Source organism: Paramacrobiotus metropolitanus, unplaced genomic scaffold, assembly GCF_019649055.1.
Source record: "Paramacrobiotus metropolitanus isolate TYO unplaced genomic scaffold, Prichtersi_v1.0 Parri_scaffold0000095, whole genome shotgun sequence".
NCBI classification, from domain to species: domain Eukaryota; kingdom Metazoa; phylum Tardigrada; class Eutardigrada; order Parachela; family Macrobiotidae; genus Paramacrobiotus; species Paramacrobiotus metropolitanus.
The window spans coordinates 87,338-114,255 of NW_026570315.1; the positions used below are offsets into that span (position 1 = coordinate 87,338).

Genomic DNA, 26,918 nt, shown 5'->3' on the forward strand with positions numbered 1-26,918 from the left:
CCGATTTATTAGTGTTGTTGTTGTTGTTGTTGTTGTTGTCGTAGTTGCTTGTGCTGTTCACTGGCTTTAATTATTTATTATTGCAGGTGCCCAAATTTAAAATAACTTTGCGAGACTCTTTGGCCTTCCTACCCATGAGCCTTAGTGAAATGCCGGCTGCATTCGGATTTCCAGCGGCAAAAGGCTGTTTTCCTTTTTTGTTTGCGAGGTTTGAGAATTTTAATTATTCGCGGGAGAATTCCTGAGGAACATTACTACCTCTGCTCGCAAATGAAGTGTAAAGACTACACCGCCTTCAAGAAATGGTACGACGAGGAGGCGCGGCAGCAAAAGAAACGTTGGATATTTGAGAAAGAGTACTGCGTTAACGATTGCCGTATTCTTCGAGAAGCCTGTCAGCGTTTCTGCACTAGCATGGCTGCTCTATCTGGCGGTTACAATCCGCTCGGCCATTCCGTTTCCTTACCGAGCTTCGCCAATACCGTGTTTCGAGCGCGCTTCATGCCCGCTGACAGTATTCAATTTTTCACCTACCGTGACCTTCACCCTCATCGATCCTACCCTTTTGAAAGCCTGGAATGGTTGCATTATGTGGCAAAGTCAGAAAAGAAGTCGATACGACACGGCCGCAACCACCCAGAAGGGGAAAAGCAGATTGGGCGCTTCTTTGTGGATGGATTTGATGAAGTGAATAATGAAGTATTTGAGTATCACGGGTGCTATTTTCATGGTTGCCCAGCATGCTACACTAAGGATGCCAAAACATATGGCGGCCAATCGATGGCGCAGCTGTTTCATTCAACCATGCATAAGCAGAAATATTTAGAATCTCGTGGATTAGTTTACCGTTCCATCTGGAGCTATCAATGGCTCCAGTATAAGCGACAGCATCAGCAGGCGTTCCAGCAGGCGCTCGGCGATTTTAGCCATGTCCCTCCGATGAACATCAGAGATGCACTTTTCGGCGGGCGGACAGAAGCTTTTCGATTGTTAGCTATGCCTGACTCATCGAAGGGTGAATATATATCATATTTGGACAAAAACTGCCTATATCCCGCTGTGTGCAAACAGAAGTGTTACCCGCTGGGTATTCCTGAAAAGATCCTTTGGCACTTTAAGCCAATAGATGAATATTTTGGGATCGCGCATGTTCGCGTTTTGCCACCCGCAAGTTTGCCGCTGCCTGTTTTGTTACAACGGATCAATCATAAATGCGTGTTTACGCTTTGTTGGCGCTGCGCTGAGCAAAACAATCAGGAAGCAGTATGCTGGCACACCGACGAACAGAGATGCTTCAATGGAGTGTATATGATACCCGAGTTAGCGCTGGCGCTGTCTATGGGCTACACTCTGATTAAAGTCCATGAGATATGGCATTATGCCCGCCAAGGCGATCTGTACTCTCATTACATCAGTACATTCATGACTGAAAAAGCGGCGGCCAGCGGGTATCCCGCCAACTGCGTCAGTGACGAAGACAAAAGAAATTATTTGCAGCTGCTGTACGATCGCGATGGCGTTGTGGTCGATCCGGGCCGAGTTGAAAACAATCTAACAAAGCGTTTGCTTTCTAAGCTGATGCTTAACACATTCTGGGGAAGGCTGGCAATCAAAGAAAACAAATCGCGCTTTGAGTACGTTAAAGATACCAAGCGTTTCAATGACCTTTTCTATTCCGGCAATACAATGTCTCCTATGTGGATATTGTAAGTAACGATGTGCTGCAGGTGCAAAGCAGTTTTACATGCGATGTTGACGGATCAGATCTACATGCCAACGTGGTCATTGCCAGCTTTGTGACGAGTTACGCACGCCTAGAATTATATACAGGAATAGCGTTTGTGGAAATTGAACGACTTTTGTATTTTGACACTGACTGCGTAATTGCTATTGAAGAACAGAATTTGCAAAGCCTACCGGTCGGTGAGTGTCTGGGGGAATTCAAATCGGGAATAGGCGATGACCAAATCATTGTTTTTGTGTGCGGTGGGCCCAAAATGTATGCCTACCAAACGCGCAACGGCTGGCAGGTTTTTAAAATGAAGGGAATTAGCATAAACCAGGGCAACAAAAGTTTGTTTACTACGGAAACGCTTGAGAAGATGGTGCGAGATCCAAAACTGGTCAGCCATTCAGTGAATCCTTACAAGATTTGTCGAATCAAGGAGAAATGGCAGCTAAAATCAAATGAGCAACGCAAGGCCATTCGTTTTACTTTTGACAAGCGTAGAATAATGGAGGATTTCCGTACCCTGCCCTTTGGCTACCGTCCGCCTGCGTCAGCAGTATAAAAGCCACACATCTTTACCTTTTATCGATTGTTTGCATCTTTTGTTGTTGTTGTTGTTGTTATTGCTTTTGCAATTACTATTGTTAAAAAAATGTTTCAGCAGTTCACTTTTGAACTGCTGCTCGTTCATCCATTCAATTTAGTATGTAGCTGCCAAAGTCAGGGCGGTAAAACCTACTGGATTTCGCGGCTACTGGAAATGCGCAGGATCACCCCGTTTCCCAAAAAAAAATTATTTCATCTTTTCTTACGAATCGCCCATTTTCAAAGCTATAAAACGTCACACAAAAAATATTGTTTTTATTAAAGATATTCCTGGTGATATTGCTGAGGAAAGCTTTACTAATAAATGCGAGCCGTTCCTGATTATTTTGGATGATCAGATGCAGAACATAAATAAAGACGTAGTGTCATTATTTACTCGCGGTACCCACCATCTTAATCGCTCAGTAATTTTGACAGTGCAAAATGTCTTTTATCAGATTCCACTTATGAGGACAAATTCCCTGAATGCACATTATCTAGTGTTATGGAAACAACCTCGCGATGTGCTGCAAATTGAAATCCTTGCGCGTCAAATGTATCCTCGTAGCTCATTTTTTTTATGGACGCATATAAAGCTGCGACTGCTACTGATTACGGGTATTTATTCTTAGACTTCAAGTCCTGTACGCCAGATGTACTACGTGTACGAGGCAGCATTTTAAACGAAGAGGTCGGTGACCAATACCAGCGCGTTTATGCTATAAACACAACGTCCATGGAGGAATTTGCGCTTGTCCCAGTAAAACACCTGACGGCCACCGGATCAAAGATGGTTATGACGCGAAGAGTAAAAGGTAGAGGCGGTGGTAGCGGCAGCGGCGGTGGAGGTGGTTTAAATTGTCACAAGAGCAGTAACAAATCCAAGAAAAGTCGAAGCCAGAGCAAAAGAAAACTGACTGCTGAAAAAGGAAAGAGAAAACGTAACAAAAACGGCATCGGCAAGGACGGATCCGGCCTGGGAAATCTTATCAGTCATGCATAACTATTGTTACTTCCTTGTTTCGGTTTAGATCATAACAAAAATGTTTTTTGCCTACTGTGTGTCTGTTTGTTGGTGTAATGACGTTGTGCTTGTACTGTGTCATAAAACGCGTGAATAAAACAGATCAGTGTTAAAATTCTGTTCGACATTTTATTGACCATATGGTCGTTTCCCCTGATTCATTTCATACTGCACAAAATGCACAAACAAACTCATACACGCACACACTGCAAGCATCATTTCGTCGTCACTATCTCACACACTTCACCGTCTTCTTCGCCCTCATCGTCATCATCATCTTCGATATCAGTACCATAATGTGCTCTAGTTGAAACATTATCGATGCTATCACTAGTATCCACTCCGTAGTCCACATTCTTGGCATTCGTACCGTTATCACCACAACCGTCATCATCATCATCATCGTCATCTACAAAGCCGGTGTTACTGTGACCACTGGATTTGGACTTTAGCATTTTTCGGTATATCTTTTTCTTCGTCTTTCCACTGTGCGGGATGATGAGCTTTCGCTTATGTTGATGTCGCTTTGCAGGAACGGATTGCTGTTGACTTGTTGTTCCACCTTTTCGTTTAACAGGAATAGCAGCAGCTTTCTAAAAATGTCAGACTTCAATCCTTTGATTCGGCAGGAAACTGAGCCTCCCCTGCAGCTTGTTTGGCCAGGAGTTAATGATGAAGCGGCTAAAAAATTATTACTAAATGGCTTCACACCCATAAACCTCCTGGAATCTTATTTGTGCGCTTATTGCGGGCGCATTGATGTCGGATTAACTGCGGAAGATAATCCTCACCTTCATCACATTAATAAATATCCCGATTGCGAGTACCTGCGGGACATGTGTGGACGACGATGCCGATGATGAGGATCACCACCCAGTTGAGCTAAGGCTGCCGGAGTTTCCCGCTTTTCAGAATTTAGACGACCGTTTACGTAGTTTTTCTCACTGGCCAGTCCAAGTTCAAAAGTCTCCCTATGAACTGGCACACGCTGGATTCCACTATTGCGGGCGAGGTGATATCGTGGAGTGTTTTTATTTCGGAATTAAGATCAGCGGATGGATTGACTCCGATGTACCACTGTTAGAGCATCTTCGTTGGGCCCCCAGTTGTCTCTACGTGCTATTGAATTTAACAGACCGCCGTATGCCAAAATACGCTAAATCTTTAACCGAGAATTCTCCCCTATCGCCTACAACGCCCGCAGCGACACCTCCAACAACAACAACAACAACAACAGCAGTAACCAGTCCAGGTACACCACCCCCTCCACCACCCTCAACAGCTAGCTCAGACCAATAAGAGTAAGAAGCAACAACAGGAGCGTATTCAAGTTGTTCGTGTCGGTGGTATTGTCCGTGTCTACTGGTTAACATGTGTCGGTGTGTACAGGTGTCAAAATAAGTCAGTGGTAGTATTGTTGTTTTTAAAGAAAATGTTTCGGTTTGTTTCTTATTAGTGCGGTGTCGTCTGACGCACCTAATAGTCCTTGCAAATTATGGCCTTTTTTACTCTTATTTTACTTTTTTACTTTCCTTATCATGCGTGTGTGTAAATCTGCTGTTAGTAGAGAAAAGCGTAATAAAAAACCCTAGAGCGAGTGAATATTCTTGATTTACAGTTAACAAAATCGACATTTCATGTACGTCCGGCTGCTGTTTGAGCTTGACATCATTATCATTCGGTAACATCTTTCATAGCTGAATAATAGCATCTCTTTTGTAGAATGTATATATATAAGGCGCGCGTCGCACGCTAGCACAATAGCTATAAAGGGGCTTAGAGAAGTAGAAGTTAGCTGCTAGGTAGACATACTTGAAATGTCGATGTCGAGTGACTTCTTTCCATTGCTTTAGCAAAAGGATGACCCATACTTACAGATTGTTTGGCCCGATATTTGCATTGATCGTCCCATTAAACAGCCTGGCACTCATGGTTTCGTGCCAGTTAACCTGCTAGACGCTCATATATGTGTATATTGCAGACGAGAAGATGTGGGATAACTGAGCAGGAAAGTCCTAGCAATTACCAAGTTGAATAATACCCCGACTGCGCCGAGCTGCGCAAACTGTACCCTGATCGGCAATTATCTTTACCTATCACACCCAGGGCGCCTGCTTTTCCTTCTTTTCAAAACTTATTCAGCCAGCTGAAAAGTTTTCGGCGATGGCCCATGGTGGTAGCGAAGAAACAACCTCGTGTATTTGCGGAAGCCGGGTTTTTTTATTCCGGACACGGCACGGTTGTCAGGTGTTTTTACTGCGGATTTAAGCATGGTAACTGGGAGATTTCAAAAGTCCCATTTTGGAGCATCTGCGATGGTCGCGCAACTGCCTGTTCGTCCTACTCAAGCTAACAGACTGCCGGATGCCAATCTGGACTCGCGAACCAAAAGAAATCGTTCGCCGCCTGCCATCAGTTGCGCAGTCAAGCGCTTACTCTCCATTTGTATAGCAAATTTTCCTTGCATAATATTATGGAACAGTAGTGTTGTTCAGTTACACATCTAATGGCCGAGGTTGTGAAATGGCGGGTGTTTTCTGACCCCATCCATACCGTCTTACATTAAAATTGTTCCTAATGTTTTTCCTGTAACGCGCCGGATAAAGTCTCTCGAAGTGATCTCTCGAAATTCACTGCCTATTAGACTGCTTTTGGTGAGTGAACGTAAACCGATAAAACTGTCTACCGCGTAAACGATTTACCAGTTCTGCGTAGTATGATTCATGATCCACAAAAACAATTTTACCAGAACATCAACAAAAAGCCAGTATGCTGAGTGAAAACATTTAAATATTTTGAGTACTTTAAGAAAACATTGAAGCATGTAGCCTGGACAATCATGGCACGTTCCGGTAGCTTGAGCAGACAACATAAAAGTAGTCCAAAAGACAAAATAATTAACAATACTAAATGGAATGTTCATGACAACGACCTGGGCGCTTATAAAGCTACAAAGATCGCTGTTCCATTGATCCACGTCATGGGGAGATGCTAACAGCAGTAAATCAGCAGTTTATCAGAGATCATACATAACATAGCAGCAAAAAAGAAGTGTAAACAAAAACCATCGTGTTAAGAGAGTAAGTTTTCCCCACCGCAACAACACGCGTAGCCACAATAAACCGCAAGTATCTTCTTCTACTCCATGAATTTCGCACAGGCAGCGGCAGTGAATGCCGTTTTCAAGAATTCTTCCAGTCCCTGTCTCACATCTTTGCCAGTATTTATCTTCAGGACAACTTTGCGCTTTCCGGCAGATTTGTGCAGATGTTTGGGCAAAGGATGGAGGGTTTTAAAGTCCAATTTAGCGCTCCTCTCCGTATCACTGTATTCCGTTTTATCCACTTGGAACGCGCCATACTTCACAGCCCTGACGCCGAAAGGGCGCTCGCTCGTCTTGGGGAGCTTGGTCATAATGCGCAGCAGTCAGCTCATGATCAAGGCCGGACTCGCCGACATAAAACTCCCCCTTAACGCATCTACCAAATCCTTTCCACTACAAGCAAAAAACAAAGGTTTGTCTACAGTGGCAGAAAACTGAAAGACTGGAAATCTTCCGCGCGTATTCTGTACTTACCAGCGCATCGACATACGCGTCCGTCAACTGCACTGCCGCATCACGTAGCGCGCACAAAGGTGTTGGCTTGCGCGCCTGCTGTTTCTTCCTGCTGCGGCCAGGTTCGTAGGCCAACAGTTCAAATTTTTCGAATCGCTGCAGGTACGGAAGAAACGATTATTCAAATTTGCCGAAACACAGCGCAATTTAAAGTCTACTTACTCCCAAATAATGTATGTCTTCCTCATCTTCGTGCTCGTCTACAGTCACAACGTCATCTTCACCCTCACTGCTACCCTCACTGCTGCCTGCGACCTGATCATCTTCCCCATCGCCGTCAACGTCGTAATCGTCGGCGTCGCTGTCGGATGCATCCGTGGCTTTCTTCGACTTCTTCTTCTCCACGCCGTTCTTTTTGCCGCTGCCCTTTGCAGCGTTCTTCTTCTTTCCTCGACCACCACCATCGCCACCACCAGCACGCATGCGCTTCCTCGGGATGTCCAGATCGGTGGCATGATGCGGGGGGATTTCCACACGGGCCAAAGGATCTTTTGACCGTGTGTAGTGCTCATTTGCAAACTGAGGATACAGCTCGATGAACAACTTGCATGCGTCTCGGTGTTCCGCAGAAGCATAACAAGCTTCGATTCGCGCGCGCGCCTGCCTGTCTTCCAGAGTTGTTTCGGTTCCCAACTTAACGACACACACAGGAATGCCAAGATGCACAAGCAAATAATTGATGATGTGGTGATAAAAAAAGCAGACTAATAAGTTGCACTCTATGGGTTTCACAACTAACTGTGATGCATCTGTGCAACTGCCTGCCTGACTAACCTTTGGTGTGATATGGCTGGCCGCAACTACTCCGCCCCCGCCATCTTTTGACACATCCATGGAAACCGCGAGACGAATGAAGAACATATGCCATTTAGTTACGCCCCTCTTCATCAGATGCCAATCAACTTCCAACCACTTCGCCATTGTCTTAATGCCAAAGTTCATGTCGAACACCTTGGTCAGCGAGTCTGCTTGCTTTACCGTGTACGGCAAGGTTGTAATGTCAACCTCTCCAGAATCAATCATGTCGCATAGCTGATAGAACTCGCGCTCCATTGCCGGCGGGCAGCAGAGGAATTTTGCCATAGCATTGATGCCGTCAACAAGCGCGGATTTTTTGCGATCTTTGCCTTGGCCACCAGCTCCCTGCTAAAGTATTTGGTTAGGATTCGCGCCAGGTGGAAATGGAACGATTTGTTGCAGTTGTATGCTCGGAAGGTATAAATTGTACCGTCTTTCATCAGGGCAGGGTATTCTTCATCGTAGCCCGCGTCACGCTTGGGATAGCCATCCGGTGTTGGCACGATATCAAGCCCAGCGACTTTCTGGGCGACGATCTCGTTGATTAGTGGGCGCATAATCCGCCAGAGCCACGTTACTCGACGGGCTACTGGTTCCTGCTGCTCGGTCATTACAACTTGCCCCATCAGCTCGATCAACTCCATGCGAGAGCAGTTAAGAAACACGCGAGCCTATGGTTTACCATACGAGAAAACGTTGGTATTGAAAAGGATGTAGGCCTATTTCATTTCCTTTTTTATCAACTTACCGGCAGTCTTTCCTTTCCCAGATTTCGCGCCATCGCAACGCGCTGCGAACCTGTTAAAAACCAATTATTAAAACACAAGCCATACTGAATTCCCTTCTACTGCTAGCTTTCTTGCTTACCACTAATAATCGACAGTTTAAGCCCATCATGTATGATGGCATCCTGAACGTCCTCCCAGGTTTCAGCGCCGGCTAAATCGCAGTGCAACCAAACTGTCCAATCCAAATAAACGTAGCCGCGATTCTTCAGATCTTCCTGCTTCTTCCCGCAATAAAAAGGGTCAACAGTCCGCGTCAGATTGTGGCAACCATGCACTACTGATGAAAGATCAATCTCGACGAGGTTATTAACGATTCGACGACGAAAATGAGCGGTCAGATCCCGGCAGTCGGCGTCCGTTGCAAGCGGAATGCCATTGATGTCCGCTACGGGCTTCGTCTGCTTGCCCTTAACATACATCATCATTTTATCTTTCAGTGCTTGCGTAATGCCCCCTTTCTCTTCGGATGACACTTCAGCAGTTGGCAAAATGTCTCTTGCCCATTTCTCCGTGCCGATGTTCGTCGCAATATGCACGGACTCCCCCAGATTAATCACCTCATGGGACGCCCGTGGCGCCGTCACAATCATGTATCCTTCTCCTTGAAAAGCGTAGGTTGCCGGCACACCAATTGCCTTCTCCACAGCAGCAGGATCCATGAACTGCTGTTTGTCACGCGCGTTCACAAATTCCTCCGGCGTCGCGTTGCTGTCGGGATATCGCTTCAGATATTCCTCCAGACCATGCTGCCGGAAAAGCGGAAGAGCGTGCGGCGGCCAGCCAAACCAAAGCTTAAGCAAATCCAGATCAGCACAAAAAACACAATAGTTGATGGACACCATGTCTGCATCTTCAATATGAAGGGCCGATACTGATCCTCTCGCTGAAATGTACGTAAAGTACGTACTGATCCCATCCATTGGCCCGATAAGCATATTCTCCGAGTACTTCCGCAGGACGCACGAGAAATCAGCCATATTGTAACCGTAGGTTTTAGAAAAAACGAGTTTAGTCATCATAATCCACCAGTTCATTTACCACATGAAAAAAAATAAAACACATCCCGTGGCGAGTAATACCTTCTTGTATTGTTCCATGATGTTCTTCGTGCTGATACAGTAGAAGGCGCGTCGATGCGATTCCCTGAATCTGCGGTATGGAAATGCTGCGCAAAAAACTTTCGTACAGCGACTGGTAGGGGGAACAGCCTCTGCCCTTCTTCGGTAAGGATAAACGGTCTATCCTTTTCTTGGGTCAGATCCACCGCGGCAGAAGCCCTTACATCCCACATGTGCCGGGCGGCTTTGGTTTCCCGATCAATCGTCGCCTGGTGTGCTTGGGCCTTCGCGCACTACTCTTCAAAGGTCTTACATTTGGACAAAGCGGTGTAGGTGTCGTATGCGCAATCCTGCTTCATATTTCGAGGCTCTGTTACTTCGATACAGCCATTACAGCGCAGGGGCGGAATACACTCCCAAGGGTTCAGCGTTTGGTCCCGACGCCGCCGTGGCCGCTCCTACTGCAGCACCTCCACCACCACTGGCTGCACCTGCAAGTTCCCAAGAAAATACTCATTTTATGCGATAATTATTCTCATGATAAGTTCGGTACCATTAATGAGTAATACGAGCCAAGAGGATACTTACTCTTGGCCAGCCGGGCCTTGGCGCGTTTCCGCTCCTTCTGCGACTTGTTCTTCTTCCCCACACGGGAACCCGGCGGGTTTTGGGCGCTCGGGGCAACGTAGGTACCCGCTAAGACATCACAACACAAAATTAATAACAGCATTCACTACCGCCCTGGATCAATTGATGGACTAGCTACTAGTCTGGCTGCCCTTCATGCTTTTTGCGTTCCGCTTGTTTTTGCGTTTCTTGCGGAGCTCGTTCTGCTTGCTTCCGGTCACTGTAGGGGAGAGATAGTGAATGATTTAGTATACTCTCTACCTGCCTGAGCCTGCCTGTAACTATAGACAACCCTCGCACACTACCCTAATGCACTCACATTTGTCCTGCAGACGCTCAACCGCCCGACGAATCAATTTGGCAAATTCTCTTCCACCCTCCTGCGTCAGATGGATGCCGTCATTGTGGAAAGATTTTAGCGAGTCGGTGGACACAAATTTAACATTCCAGTCTGCACATAACGCTTCAAGCTCGTGGTTGGAACGCATTACCAGTGGGTTGATCAAATGGCTTTCAATTTGGTTGCGTTCGCTATCTACTACACTGAACATGCCCATGACGACGAGTTCGCGATATCTGGTTCGTCCCTGCACGACCTGATCCCCCATATCTTTCAGCCACTGATCCTGAACACCCTCTCACTTCTTAGCGAACTCCGTGATCTTCTTCGGTTTGACAAAACGTTTCAAATACTTGATCAACCGCATGAAATCGTTTGTGCCACATGAAACAACGAGAATATCTTTCTTCTCTTCTGCTGTGGTAAACATGTGCGGCTCTGCCTGTATGAAAAATTCCCGGAGACATACCGCCCAGGCGCCGGTAATGGAAGTAACAAAAAACTCCCACCCCATGCTGACGTTCAGGAGCGTCAACGCATTCACTTCTTCCGCCTGCCACCCTTTCGTGCGCGGATCACCTTTATAGTTTGGGCGGTCTCCGCACATTGTGCTGCAAGTATTTGAGTCCCCAGCTACATGAATCCTGGCGATCTTGGGATCGCCGGTGCACTCGTGGTCATTAAATTCATCGCGCAATAACCGATAGCGCCTGTGAAATTCGGTGACAGTGCGATGACGAGGTTGGGACATTTTTGGATGCAGTTAGAGTGTGTAATTCAACAGTGACTACTTGTCCTTGTAGAGGAAATAAACTAGCATTGAAAATACATTATTTATGATTCTTATACACCCTTCATTTATGCAAAACCGCTCAAAAATATATCTGTTGTATGATGCGACTTGATAGAAACTTTTTAAACCAAAGATTTAAAACATATAAATTATTTGCTTAACTAAATAAATGGGTTTCGCATACTAAATAACTGGCCAGTTCTACTTAGTAGAATTTACTAATATATACCGGGTATTTTAGCGCAGACCAATACTCAAGACAGGTGCCTATTAAAATAGGTAGCACTGCAAAATCTGTAAAAACAAAATTATTATTTATCATGCGATATCACACAACAGACAATATCCAGCAACTAAATAATTTTTATTATGTTCTCACTTTTTACCACTGCTTAAACATGCGCGTTTTAAATGTTTCCCAATGTGCAATGCAGGGAGCGCACTCGCCGCATGCCCGTCGGTAATTTGTGTGCGTGTACAGATGCTGCAGACAAATGGTCTGTTCTGTTTTATTATTATTAACTTTATTCATTCGAAAAAGTTTATTTTAGTTGTAATATTATCGGAAATTTGTCGGATCTACTCTACCAACGTGAATAGATTTTGATGATATGCCACAAGTGCAGCGCAGCTGGCGCAACTGCCGCGCGCCCGAGGGCCTGCTGTCATCGTCTAGTTTTTATAACTTTAAAATATTTTAAAATAAACAGCGGGACATCAGTGTCCGGGTTTTCTGGATTACGGGGCAGTTACCGACAAACAAGTCTCAGAGAAACATTTCCGTTGAGGCTAACCTAAAAACGAAAACCGTCGGAAATATTAATAGTGCATTGTTAGATGTTTCGGTAGTGGCGATTCAAGAGAGCAACTCAAAAGTTTGTATGTACGCAGTAAGAAGTTGGAGCAGTACGCCGTCGTCCGTAGGAAGTGGAAAATAGTAGGTATACTCACTGTAAACTACTTTAAATATTATATGTTTATAAACAACGTGTGCGATTTTGATCAAAATGCATTGTTCTACTGCACTAACATAGGCTTTGTGATACGGAACAACGTAGAGAATAATGGGCACGGTAAGATTTAAATGCGGCGAAGAATGTGAAGCTTAAGCAGATAGGGAAGAGCTCGCAGACCAGCACTGTTGTCTGGTCTTAAGAACATCTGCAAAAGATTTTCGTTCTTCTTCAAAACGTATTTACCTGTGTATTACCCAGTCAACAGTATCAGTCATCGGACTATCCCACATAAGATTCTTTTCAAAAGACGTCCCGCAATACGTACATAATTAAAAAAACTTCAGAGTATCAGACTAGTAGAATAACTTAAAATTGACAACATATAATTGGGAATTTGCAAGGCAAATAGCGAGCCCTGACTGTTTCGAGAACCTTACAACTGACAAAATGTATCAGCAGTGCACGTGCGCAGTATGTTGCTATGGTATACAGCATGCATAAATTTTGTATGCAAAGTGATACGGACTTTGGGCAAGGGCCGACTGGCGAGCTGAGGCCTAGTGGCTAGGGCAGTATCGCCCCCCTATATTAAGCAGATGGACAACAGCGCCCTGTGCGCACCCAAGGGGTGGTGCGCCGGGCGCCAGAATGATCATCTATCATCACACGTAGTATTCCGTCTTCAGTCTCAGGCTCCCAGCAAAGCTCAAAATGCGTTTAGCTGTCGAGACAGTGGTGGGGTGGTCAGCTTTGAAGGGGTGGATTCTCAACTGTTCCCATTGGCTTTCTATGTTAAAGTTTTTTGAAGTTTTCTTTTAAACGTTTGTTTTTCTCTAAAAATTGATTTGCGATGGCAAATCTACCCACGAAGGGCTATCGAATGATACGTAGACATAGAAGTTTCATTTGATAGATAGAGCTGACGAACTCGACAGAGTGGGGATTTCGTTAATGCTTACGCGATTATTATATAGTGATGATGATTGGCGGCAACGTCCATTCTCCTGCTACGTGTGATCTGGTTCGGCAGCTCTTAGTCTTTGTCGGAGATTGTAATGGTCGGTTATAGTTGCAACATCTGAGGTGCTGGGTAAGCTTCTCTACAGGTTATGTCATCGGTGACTTCGCCTTTTGCTGCGTCAGTCCAGGTGATGGTCGGGGTGTGGTAACCAGTGTTGGGCTACTGCACGGTGACGGTGCGACTGCTGTATCCATCCAAAATGTCCGGACGTCTCAGATGTCCGGCGGATGTTTTGGCGCCTTAACCATCTAAACGTTTGGCGGCCGCCAGAACGTCCGCCGCCACCGACCTACTTTTTTTGCTTTTTTGGTCAGGGACAAGACCAATAAGCGTTAATTCGTATCCGGAAAATTTTGCCTGACTGTAAATTCGCAGCCGGACGTTTCAGCCTGGCTGTATATTCGTAGTCGGACGTTTCTAAATGACTGCAAATCAGTAGCCAGACGTTTACGTTTCTGCCTGACAGTTAATGCATGAGTGCCAGATCGTTTTGCGACCTTTAACTCGAAGCCGGTCGTTTCAACCGAAATGTAATTTCGTATCCTGTCGTTTTGTCCTGAGTGGAACTAAATGGTTTTTTAACAACCAGGCATACGGAACCAGGTGGTAAATCACCACGGTAAAGGTAAAGAACCATACCAGTTCAGTGCAGATGACAATTCTAATAGCGACGACGACAAGTCAGTTGCTTGCACCAGCTAGGTTTGCAATGTAATGCTGTATCGGGTAATGCATTACTAGACACAGCACGTAATAATAATAATATGATACTAATTCTTCCCAAAATTTTGAGATAAGAGTCGCTTTATTCCCGAATGTGTCGTGGTCTGGGAAGTGGTTCAACAAGTTTGACAACAATTTAACTTTGAATTACACGACATTGCACCCACCTACGGTTCGACTTTCCCCGATGTTGCGGAAAATTAAGGGATGGTAATTATTTTAATTTGATGGTGCAGGATGGTTGGTGGTCAACTCGAGAGAGCCCACATTTATTAAGTCCGTTAGGAGGCACTAGTGTGGTGCAGGAGGTCCGCGTTCCAGTTCGGACCTAGGGTGCCGAGTCCCCCGACTTAATTGATGTTAGTTTGAATCGCATTTTCAGCGATACATTTTGGGTGACAATACGGGCTGTACAGTATTGGCACTTGAAAACTGCACGTTTATGCGACATCTTGAATGTCAAAAAGTGAAAGCACCGTAAGACCATAAGCGGTCAGATTTTTTTTCTTACGGGCAAGCCAGAAAGACGACAAAAAGTGAACGGCAGCGGCAGCAAGGAATAGCGGAGTGGAATCGGTGAGTGAGAATGCGCGGGAAAATTCGCAGAATTTATAGCCGTTCTTTGTCTAAATTCTTTTGTGTAAGAAAATTTTTAACATTCGAGACAAAGGCGCGCCAGAGTCAACGTAGCGGCCAATGTTCTACGTTTCTTTGTCTGTGAAAATTTTGAACTTTTGTAAACAACAGACCGGATTTAGCGGCTTTATCGTGAAAACGCTGTGTCATTGTTAGCTATTATTCGGCTACAGTGTACAGTGGTAATCGGTAGGTAGTTGAAACCTCAAAGGTGAGCTACTTAATTTAATTTAATTCGAGTCAGTGCAGGTAGCCCATATCTGGCTAGAATGACATCTAGCATGGGATTTTAAACCTGGCTGGAGAAAACGGAGAACACAATTTAACATGAATGAAAAGTGAGACACCTAAAAGACACCTAAACAGCCGACATACTCCGAGTTAGTTAAAGAATTTAGTCGTGAACAAAGCGCTTTTAAAACAGCCAAGTGTACGTAGCTCAAGAATATTACTGCCGCTTTGGTTAACTTTATCCAAAAGCTTGCCCAGTCTCCAGGATTGCATTGTTTCCCCGCATTTCGTTGCCACACGTGTCCTGATAGTCAGTTGATTGGCGTTACGCAAACTGTACATCTTGCTTTTCTCTCCAAGGTTAAACATATCGGTAAGGTACGCTGGTACGTTGTGCGGCACCGGATGTTTGATCTTGTACAACCATATGGCCTCCTGGTGCCGCCATCGCGTGAACAGTGGGATTATTCCAAAACGGTCCATCAGGAGATTCACTGGCGTTGTCGGGTAGTTTGCAATGGCTCGAATAGACTTTTTGAAAACTCGATTCGGTGATGTGCAACTAGAAAGCTTTGTTGATGACACTATCGGATATGTCACGGCAGATACTAAAGTGGAAGCAGCAGCTAAGCTAGAAAGTGCACTCCCCGGAATCACCGAGTGGTTGAACGCTAACCACCTTGGCATTAATGAGAAAAAGTCAAAATTTATGTACATTTTTTCTTCGCGCAGCAGTGAGAAGATACGACCAGCAATCGTGCTAAATGGTCATCAGCTCGAACCGGAAACATTCGATTGTAGGGTGTAATTTACAGTATCCTCATATAAACGGGATAGCTTTACGGTAAATGAGGTGAAGCGGTTGAAACCTTAAAGGTCAGCTGCATGTTGTATGAGTCAGAAGTGGGTATCCATAATGCTTGGATAGTCGTAGTGTATTGGCATTCATTTAATCAAAAGTTTCACTCTCTAATGCTGAGAGTCAAAAACTCATAAAATTTTGCGTGTGTGTAAATACCCGGATATGCAATCGGCATAAATCCACTCAAAAGTTGCAGTGCTCTCTAATACTGAGAACGTTTGGAATTTAAATTTCAGCAAAAGGATTTATTCTTTTTGAATTCAGCGGTTCAGGTTAGTACGAGTATACAGTTGGTGACGTCCGCATTCCGGATTAGCCAGTGTATATTTCCTGGGATTTCGGATTCAAATTTAGGCAGAAACGGCAAGCATTGCGTCTCGCATACGTGTATTAGCAGCACTCATTGCGTAGTGTCAGCTGTGTAGGCAGCTGACTGAAACCTTAAAGGTCAGCCAGTAACTGTAGGGTAATACGAGGTGGTTGTTTACACAACCAGTGGGGACAGTACAACTTTTGCTTACTTAATCCACCTGAGTGGTACGGTATAGCCGCGGTTGCACTGAATTAAACAAGATTTCGAAGTGAGCTGATTTCGTGGTAAAACGTGATGGCTTTTGGCCAGTCAGAAAAGTTGAGTCAGGCAGATTGAAGTATAAAGCAAACGAAGGGGATTAGGATGAGCGATACAAATTTTCGACTCGTATCCCGTTGGGTCTTATGTACACGGCAGTAGGTTTAGAACCTTAGGATGTAAAAAGCACGTACTGCAGTCAACAATGGGTTGACTGGCAGGACAAGAATACGACTTTGCTCAGAGCTCCCAGTTATTATGGAACTTGGTTTGAGAAAGAGAGGTCGATACCAGCAGAATATGTTGACATGTCAGATTAAGATTTTAAGAAAGCGAGGGAATGGGCGATCAAGAATATTGACGCATATCAGGAGGAAGTCATGGCTAGAAAAGAAGTCAGTTCGAATAAATCAACGCGTTCTCGGAATGTAGCCGTTACGTCAGATGGGCATTCTAATAATGTCCCAGTAATTGGTGAAAATTCTGTGAGTAATAATAACTCCCCTTTAGTTAATTTGACTAGTGATGTGGAAAAAACAGTCTTGGCCCCTCAGGATGTGTTGTCAGTATCTGATGAGTCACTGTTAGGGAATCACAGTGAGAGAGTAAATTTGCTCCAAGGATATGGTAATTCGGAAATCAGGCAGTTTGTAGGGCAAAATGCGGGTCCAGGCCATAACGCCGTGGATGGTAATGATACGGTGGTATTTTCACAAAAGTCGTTCGATCGTAGTGCAGGGCACATGATACGAATATAATCAACTGTGGCAATGAACCCTCTGATTTTGGTAATATTCTTGATTTTAATAATGTGACTAGGCGTAATGATTCACCCTCGTCAGATTTAACTACGGAAGTTAACGAACCAGCGTTTAATTTCGGTAATCGTTCCTTATTGGAGCTGAAGATTTACCTGAAGATTTACCTGAAGCAAGTAGGGTTAGGGAATCGTGGCACCCAATGCAGTCAGATTTAAGGCAGTTTGTTCACGAAAAAGATTTCGAACCATTGCGGTTTAAGTTTGTCGAAGAAGTGAAGGAAGTTAGCGAAAGGCTTCAAGCCTCTCAGTCAGATCACGAAGTGAGAGTCGTTATGAGAGAGTCGTGTGGTACAGATTCGTTGTACAAAAGGCTATATCGCCTTTTGTGTTCAACAAGACAATTCACGGGATGAAACTTAGCGGTTAAATGAAGTGTTAGACAGGGAAAATGATAACAGGGATAAGATGCAGGCAGATTTGGAAACTGCAAAGCGGAACTTAGCGCTTGTGCAGAATGACAATAATACGGTAAGTGAAAAGTTGAAGTCATTAACGGATAAATTCACAATGCTGGAGGAACGGAATGCAGAGTTTCAGATCGATATAGCAGATCATGTCAAAATAATATTGGCCAACGAAGAACTTGATGCGGAACTGAAGAATGCCAAAAGACAATGTGACCAGGCAGAAATCGACTTGAGCAATGCTTTGGAGGAAAGTAAGAAATGGCGTAGTGAATGTATGGAGCGGGGTAAGTGCGTTAACGATTATAAAGTAAAAATGCGCGATTTGCATAATGAAATTGAAGATTTGAAAAAGCAGTTAAAATTAAGTCAGTCCAGTGGTAGTGCTGTATTTTCTCGGCAGCAGTTATCTTCAGTTTTAAATCAGGAGCACAGTACTAGCGCAGAGAAGGTTTTCGAATCAGAAGTTCCATTGACGGCACCAAATGTAATGAGTGCGATGCCATCGTACTACGATAATCAGCCGAACAGTAGTATGCGCACAGATAATGGTACCGCAGTAGGTATGCGTTCAGGGCAGATTCCGCTTAACGTAAGTAGTGGAGGTACTCAAGTTTGCGGGGGTAGTGTTGCTCCCTCTGGTCCTTCTCAAGTTTGCGGGGGTATTGCACCTCCAGCTAGGCAGTTTGTTCCTGTTGCTCCGCCGAACCAGAACAACGAGTCGCAGTCAGTTGGGCCAGCGCCACGTGTACTAAGCAATGAACCGAACGTGAGCAATCGTGTAAATGACTTTTACGTTAATCAACCTTTTGTACCAGTTAACAATAACTTCGCCCAGCACGATGGTGCTAACCAGTACGAGTACTACGAGGAAGAAGAAGTCCCGGAGCATAGTAACGTACCACCGCAGTATGGTAACGCACCAGCAATAGATCCTGAGTTAATGGGAGTCATTAAGTTAATGGCGCAGGTAATTCAAAACAAATAATAAGAGTACTGTAGAGTAACCCTGCACTTGACAGCTTTTTCCTACGATATGAGCTGTACGGCACTGTAGTACTGACAAACGTTCAGCTAGCTCAGAGCCGACTGCACTGCACTCACATGTGCTGCCTGCCTAGTCTCAGGCATGCACATGTGAATGGTGAATGTGCTCGTACAGCGTACGTCTCTCTGAGCTGTAAAAAAAGCTGTCAAGTGCAGGGTTACTCTACAGTACAAGTAGAAGCGATACTTTTATGCGCTTGCAGCCGTACGAAGGCACGAAAAAATCAGGTCCAATCGATCAGTGGCTCACCAGCGTTGATATATGTAGGGTTTCTTAAGTTCTTAGTTAGGTTTCTTAATTAGGTTTCTTAAGTAAGTTTCGTAATTAAATGGTATTCTTAGGTTTCTCTGCAACTTACTTCCTTCTGAATAATTTATATAGAGATTGTCGCTGGATGGCATAACTATTTCATTTCAAGGTTCCGGTACTTGCCACGTTTTATCGCTTGCCAGAACGCGTAGTGGCAGCTGCCACTGCCGGTGGTAGTTGCCAGTGGCAGGTGCCAGTGCCACCTTTTATCGCCTGCCTTTTTTCACGGTCTGCAGCACAGCTGCGCTGGCTAGAATCCTTTTTTTGACAGCTGGTTTTCGGCTAGCGCGCAAGGCGTGGTGTGTTCAGATTTCTGCATGAAAGCCTTCATCCGGGTTCGCTTTTGTTCCGTCGTCCAGGGCAAATGTGCGCTTAGCCAGTGCCATGTGAGATATCATGCATCCACTGCCAAGGAGTGAAAGCAGTATCAGGCGCAGGAGATCTCCTTGCTGCACCCCAGCTTGGAACAGAGTGTCCCACTGGTAGACTGCTGGGATTACGGTAACACTGTCTGATAAAATATTGAACGCGTTGCGAAAACCAAACTTAATGACAACTTGCACTTCTTCAAAAAGCAGTTGAGAAACCGTCTGGCTGCATGTACAACTACCTCACAACCGCCGCGAGCACAGAAACACAGTTGCTTTGTCATAAGCTTTTCTTCCATTTGTTGCTGTACCCGTTTGAACACGTAATAATCAGCAGCGATTTAACGGTAATAATCAGAATGGTCAGCAAAATGTTTCGCAGTTTAACGAAAGTCAGATTCAGAGAGAAATTATCTAACGGCAGAGAAATCTGCTGTAAGTGTCATAATTTGCATCCGTCTTTATTGTGTAATCAACCTTTGGCGTATCCAAGTTTGCTCGAACCTACGCAAGACATGATAGCTCGTTTTAGTAGCCAGCTACAGATTAATTTGCTTGAGTTTAAGCCGTACATTGAACATTATGCTCTGAGTACGAGTACTGTAGTTGACGTCAGTCGATATCCGGTAGCGAATGAGGTTTGTCTGTGGCCTACTCTGGATGCCCAAGCACTGTATTTGACGTTAACATTTTTCGGCAAAAAAGTTATAGTAATGATAGACACGGGTTCCACCTTTTCTATTATTCCTTTCAAACTGGCGAAAGAAATGGATCTGTATATTCTCCAATGCCCAGATCATATGAAAGATTTGTTAGTGGAAGGCGCGTACGGTTCACAGAGGGTAGAGCCACTTGTGCACTACTTAGTATTTCAATATTCGGTAATGGTTATGAACACGCGTGTTTGTTCAGTCCCGCTCTTGATCGAGACCATATTGTTCTCGGTATGGACTTTTTGACAGCTAAATCTTTAATTTTCGATTTTAACAAGATGTCGTTGCGTCCTTCGCGCAGAGATCCTACGGTAAGAACAAACATATTCATCGTACAGCTCATAAATGTCTGATATTATTCGCGCTCACAAGTTTGATCCTTTCCTTTATCCACGTGCGAGAATTAGTCCTTCCTTGCCAGCGCTGATGCGAACTGAACGTATTGGAATTTGTAAAGAAGCGGAACTGGTGCCGTACAAAATGGTACACAGTGCTTTGGCACAGGACGCGCCTGAATTTTTCGCTATTGCAGCTTCGTTCTGCGGTAAAACAATGGCCAGCTAAGCAGAGCAAAGTACAGCCAAAGAATGTCAGGCCGGTAGAAGTATTTACTCATACGGTAAGTCATTCAGAAATGGAACCCGGTTCACAGTCAAGTTTGCGGGGGAATTCCCAACCGGCGACGATGATGCGCAATGCAGTGCAAATAGAAACCGTAAGTAAGAATGTGGATTTGGGTAGTTCTCAAGTTTGCGGGGGTTTAAATAATGATGTATCACCAGTACAGTCGCAGTATGTTACAAATAACATATCCGTTAATCCTAATTCGCTAGATCAGTTATTAATTGAAATTTGTGAAAAATTGAAAAGATTGGAAAGTATTGAAGAACAATTTTTAAATGACATACGGTATGTTGCAAGTTTACGGCAGCGAAACGAGTTTTCGGTGGAAGATGATATTTCGGATACGGTAGAATGTCAAGTTTGCGGGGGTGTATCTCAAACAGCCGCCCAGCAGAGAGCAGTTACGAATTCCACGTCCATAGATCGTAGTGCAGTGGATCCAGAGTCTGTCGATATGCGTGAACGCCTTGAAAGGTTTCAAGTTTGCAGGGGTGAGCCAGTCCACTACGATAATTTGGAAGGTACCGTAAGTGCTGAAGTACAGTGTATCGAGGGAGCCAGTGAAGATAGCAGTATTTGTGAGAGCGACAGTTATGGGACACAAATATAAAAATGCAAACCCAAAAAAGCACTTTTGTTCACGTCACAGGCGAAGCGGAACCAACCAGTAAACCGTTGCCTATTTCCGCTGCGTAATTTACGCGCGCTTTCCAGCTTTGTGTACCGTTTTGAAAACTGCATATCTGAAATCTTGAAGGCACTGAACGTAGCTGCCTTCAAGAACGGTCACAGTACTAATAAAAAAACCATGCAAATAAACGCTAACGATGGGCTGTTTTTATTTTCAAAACATTAAACTACATTAAATCGAACTGTATCATTATGCCTCGAGTTAACCACCGTGAATTGGCCATAAGGTTGACGGAGCGGACGGTGATGCATGACTGCTTACGTCTAATTCTTGATCATCGGCTTCGTGCCACCGACGATACCGAGAATAGTTCTGGGGAAGACGACGACCAAGAAGCGGGGTGCAATTTTATGAGCTACCTGGACGATCTGACTTCTGTTATGTTACAATTTTATCTTGATTACATAAAGTACACCTACCGGCTGCGTGTGCCAAAATTCCACAGCTTTTTTGATAACCTGCTATTTTATCTGGACGACTCCCGATTTAAGCAGGAGATGCGAGTAACACGTGCCACGTTTGACGCTGTTCGACCGGATAAGCACCCATCGGATTTTCGCTAACAATTCACGCTATAGCCAGACTTCAGTTAAAAAACGCTAGCGACAGCATTGTGCCGTCTGGGATCAACTGGTAACGCTGTTTCTCTTGGTTGTGTGGCCCGAAAGTTTGGGGTATCAGAAGGCACCGTTGAACTGTTCACTGGTCGAGTGATTGTAGCGCTGCTCTCGCTGGAGAAGGATATCGTACGGTGGCCAACAAATGACGAGAAGCGGGTAACGAAGCAGCGTATTAAAGCGAAACATCATTTCCCAAGTTGCTTGGGCTATGTGGATGGGACGGATATCGTGCTAGCATACAAACCAGCTGTTCACGGGGAAGATTATTTTAGCCGGAAGAAAGTTTGTTCGCTGCCTGTCATGGTTGTTTGCGATTACGACTGGCGAATTCTTTATACCTGCTGTGGATTTACGGGCTCCGCTCATGATAGCCGCGTTTATAAAAGTACGGATCTGTATCGTAATCCAGAGAAATATTTTGAAAACGATGAATACCTTCTTGGAGACAGCGCGTATACCTGCACAACCACCGTGATCACGCCGTACCGGAAAAGCGAAAAAACTAGCAACCGAGATAATCGTCACTTCAGTAAATTACATTCGGGCGCAACAGTCGGCATCGAGAATACTATTGGTATTACAAAAAATCGCTTTCAAGCGTTAAAAGGACTGCGTGTATTGATTAAATCTAAGAAAGACCATACACGTACAGTGTACTGGTTTCGAATTTGCGCTATTTTATATAATATTTGTATCGAATTTAACGCGAGGTTCCCAGTGGTTTGGTCCCTTTGCGGTAACTCATATAACACGGTCATAGCACGACTTTACATCAAACGCACTTGACGATATACCAGGAAAATGATATTACTACATTATAGCGTTAGCAAAAAGTTTATTTTGCTCACAGTAAACTAATTATGACGTTTTAAAGTCAAAAATTTCAGGGTGAAATTTACTGAGTACTGTTCGTCCAAAAAAAGTTTTGGAATCGCTATTCGGTGCGGAAACAGTGTGAAAGCTTATCACACATTGGAAATTTCAATATCATTGCTATTAAAAATTTAAAGTGCAAAAAAACGATCCAGGGGGGGTGGGGCGGTGCCGCCCCTGAACATTTTCTGCTATAACTATCAAAGCTTACATTATATCAAAAAACGGTATGTGTAACAAGTTCAACATGTAATGCTCGATTTAAGGACCATTTTTGAGTAATTTTTTGATAACGCGTTGATTTGTTATGAAATTACTTTTGATTTCTCACGAAACGCGTTTAAAGTCTACCGTGTTTTGTTGCGCTATGTTCAGTACAGAAAATCTACAGCTGGAACGCTGAGTAAAGCAAATGAAAGGACAGAAGGGCCGGAGACTGCAGACGCGCACGTCGCAAGCAAAGACAATAGCCGGTCGGTCAACTAAGTTATCACACCATCCTGTCACCATAGTGTAATTACATATATAGCTGGTAGTAGACTTTGCTGTCACTAATTGCTTCGGCTCAGCATTCCTTTGAAACGGTTGATTACTTCACCTGCGCTAACAATAGCTTTGCATTAGAATCCCATCCATCGCTCTTGACCATAAAAGACCGCATTCATAACCTTGATTGTCTAAACTCTAAAAGCAGCGCTAGCCGCTTCTTCTCTGTTGGACAACGCTTCCCCCTTCGGCACTCATAACGGAATATCGTTTTTTAACGTAAACAAATTTTGTACATACATGATAGCGTCATATTGTGATAGAAGAGACTTTTCTCTTTACAATGAGCTATAAACCCTAAAATGAATTTCCACTGGGAACCTCGCGTTAAAGACCCGTATGAAGACGAATGGGGTGAATTGCCAGACCACGCCACGAATGCCAAAAAAGATGCTGCTGATCCCATCGATGCCGACGAAACAGGACCACTAAAAAAAGAGGGGATTAAGTGCGCTGTTTTGACCAGCTTACTTGAGTGACCTACTGTTTTTCTACTTGTTATAAGTCTCGGGTTGCATTATTAAAATTAATACAAATTCATCGTCCACTGCTTCATTCACTAATTTTTTTAAAATTAAAATATCTGTTATTTGACGGCAGCTTGTTGTCATATGATACTCTTTTTGTATTACACACTGCAAGTAATAGTTCGCGCATTTTACATATTTTATTAAAAATGCTGGAGAAAAATAATGAACTGGAACAGATTCTAGAAATGGCTAATTAATTATTCATCAGTTTATATCTAAACCAAGTTCTCTCATTTTTATACGTAATTCCGTGCGCCTATTTTCTGCTTTGAGCCGGTGAGTTTCGGCTTCCGCCTTGCGAATTTCTTTGTCTTTAGCATCCGCAGCTAACTGTGCTCTTTGGAGATTAAAGCGCTCTTTTTCTAATTCATTTTTGCTGGCCGTACGCTCGCGTTGCAGTTCCAGGTCTTTTGCATGACATTCTGCGCGGCTTTTCTCCAGTGTAATAAGCGTCTGTGAAAACGTCAGTCAGGTTTTGCCGGTGCTTGAATTTTCTCCTTCGTCGGTTTAGTTGGCTTTCGATTTAACACTGCCACGTATTTCGCTGCTGTATCAGTATCCGAATCTGAGCTTCACATGGTGCATTAGTCAAGCACAAGATCACTTCCGGATCATCATCATCCTGGCCAGTTTCACTGACACTCGGTGGTTCGATCCTGGTCTGTCCCTGAACGTCGCATCCAGTTCAAAAAAATATTTAAACGGCTTGACCACCTCCTCTGCAATAATCGATTTACGTGAAAATAATATAAGTCTTATCGAATATAAGAACTCGCAAAAATGAAATCGTAAAAACGATCACGGCTGACATATGAAAAGATACATGAGTAATTATGATATCATATTCTTTTATAAAAATTAAAATACGTGTTTAGTTTCCTGTACCGTGCACTGTGGGCAACTTGAGATTTCCCGCTGTCTAGAGTTGGATCGAGGATTCCTTCACCTGCTCCCTTCAGCCAGGCGTTCACCTTTTTATACTGGTCTTCCCATTTGGCTACGTTCTGCGTGATGGCCTTGGGATCCAGTGCCTGGGTCTTGCACTGAACGGCGATGTGCTGAGCAATTATACGGGCCACGGCTGTGCGCTTCTCTCCGTTGCTTTTAAAACCAATCCCTGCTTCATGTTGTTGTTTACCAGATGATTTCCATCTGCCGAAGTTAGATGCTTCTGCCAGCCATTCGACCAAAACTTGCTCCTCATTCTTCGACCATTGCCTGTATTTTCTTGATGTCGGAACTCGGAACTGTAATCACCGATGAAACAGGCGCCGTTGATGAACGAGATACGAGGGCAGAGGAAACGGGTCCGCCAGCCCTGTTCACAGTTTTCTGTTTCTTAGGTAGAGGCTCCAAATGCTGCTGGCGAAGGTGGATTCGGAGATGAAGAGCAAGACATGATCGGTCCAAAAACACTACAGGCTACTAGCCTACTGCGTGTTTATAATTACAAGTGGAAAGTAAAACAGTACTAAGGTGACGGAAACAAGAGAGAGAACCTGCTGAAAAACGATAAAAACGTTCGCAACAAAGTTTGTTACGTTATAAATTGGCCACTTATTTAGACTGCCATTTCAAAAAAAACTACTCCGGAGTAGTTTTGTTAATTTTGCTTATTCTGGGCGGGATATGCAAGTTCTGCATATCTGCGTCACGCAGTATGGACCAACTGCCGTAAAGGGGAGGTCGGTGTGACGTAAAAAAAAGTGCTTTTTTGGGTTTGCATACTTATATTTGTGTCCCATAAGTATCTTAGATGACGGTGAAAGCGAAAGTAGCTCGGGTATCAGTGAAGGAGAGTACCAGAAGATTTTAGCTGAAATTGCGCGTAAAAAAGAAGCGGCGAAAAATGTTGGTAAGCCCGGTTGGACAAGGCCACGTATGACTGAAGAAGATCTTAATGTTTCTTTAACCGATGAACAAATTGACAATCCATATTTCTGGAAAAATGAGCAGTGTGAGTGTTCTGACGCGCAGAAGTGGTTCAGATTGTGTAGTACGAAATCCGAAACATGCCAGTGCGAGTACAGATTTTGTGCGTGCGGAAATTAACTGCATGACTACCGATGAACTTTACGTTTATCATAAACCGCCTGATGAAGGAGAAGGACGCATCTTCATTCCTTATCAGTGGCGTGAAAGGTTGATCAAGTCAGTTCACGAGCGCCTGCTACGCAAAATGACGTGTACATGTGAACGTTCCCGTACCTTTATAATGTGAAAAAGTACTACTGGCCGGACATGGAAGACGAAATTAGCGAGTGTAGCCGGCAGATATATTGGCCTGTTGACTGCTGGCGAGCTCGGCAGGAAAGTGGTTTTCCTCCCATAAAACTTTTGAAGTGCACATACAATCCTGCCGACCAGACCCTATGCTTTGCCTATGGGAACTCCAATAATACTATATCAGCCGAACCGGCGCAAATGTGAAATTTGATACTGTTATTGAGCGCGAGCCGGCAACATCACGGGGGGTCTGCATCGTGTACACCATAGAGCCGCCTAAGCCTATTGTACCAGCACTAAACAGAGAGAAAGCGCACCTCCTCTTACACCTTCCTTGAGCGTTTCTGCCAGATGTGGATTTATGCACAGACATCATCGCAAAACATAGCAAATTATTGAAGATATTAATTTATTTTGTCTACAGTAAATATCCATTCTGCTTATGCCTACGATCTATGGATGGTGTAAATTATCTTTGACTTAACAATTATCTCGTACGTCATTCGGCAATAGTGATCGTTGCACACCGTAATTATTTGTTTTCAAAGCACTTACAAGTTGTTATTGTGCCAAGAAGCCTGCGCAAATTTAAACTAATTAAAATGATTGAAGCCTGGCAGTAGTCAGAGGAAATGCAGCGGCCGTTTTTAGCACACTGCGCGCTCGTAATGATACTAACGATTTTGGCTGTTTTTTCAATGTTTAAAATTCAATCATTTTAATTAGTTTAAATTTGCGCAGGCTTCTTGGTGTGAGCGAGGGATCACTTGCGTTCACGCTCGCGACGC

The 26,918-nt window shown here is 44.2% G+C and overlaps 2 protein-coding genes and 1 long non-coding RNA gene across 3 annotated transcripts; 2 read left to right on the plus strand and 1 right to left on the minus strand.

Moving 5' to 3' along the window:
• Positions 1-270: 270 nt before the first annotated feature.
• Positions 271-1,710, plus strand: LOC129596780 (uncharacterized). Its single transcript, XM_055494124.1, has one exon. It carries the CDS (start codon positions 271-273, stop codon positions 1,708-1,710), a length of 1,440 nt encoding a protein of 479 aa, XP_055350099.1.
• Positions 1,711-14,936: 13,226 nt separating this feature from the next.
• LOC129596769 (uncharacterized) lies at positions 14,937-19,233 on the minus strand. Its single transcript, XR_008691477.1, has 3 exons — positions 18,989-19,233; positions 18,398-18,517; positions 14,937-18,333 (listed from the first exon to the last, which is right to left on the minus strand). It is a non-coding gene; the product is annotated as an uncharacterized LOC129596769 (long non-coding RNA).
• A 2,698-nt stretch (positions 19,234-21,931) lies between these two features.
• LOC129596781 (uncharacterized) lies at positions 21,932-24,102 on the plus strand (the record flags this gene model as incomplete). Its single annotated transcript, XM_055494125.1, has 1 exon — positions 21,932-24,102. A coding segment is annotated over one exon (810 nt), but the record flags the coding sequence as incomplete, so codon positions are not given.
• Between the last annotated feature and the right edge of the window lie 2,816 nt (positions 24,103-26,918).

Excerpts from the sequence above, each read along its gene's own strand:
- LOC129596780 (XM_055494124.1), top strand. The coding sequence starts at position 271 with ATGAAGTGTAAAGACTACACCGCCTTCAAGAAATGGTACGACGAGGAG.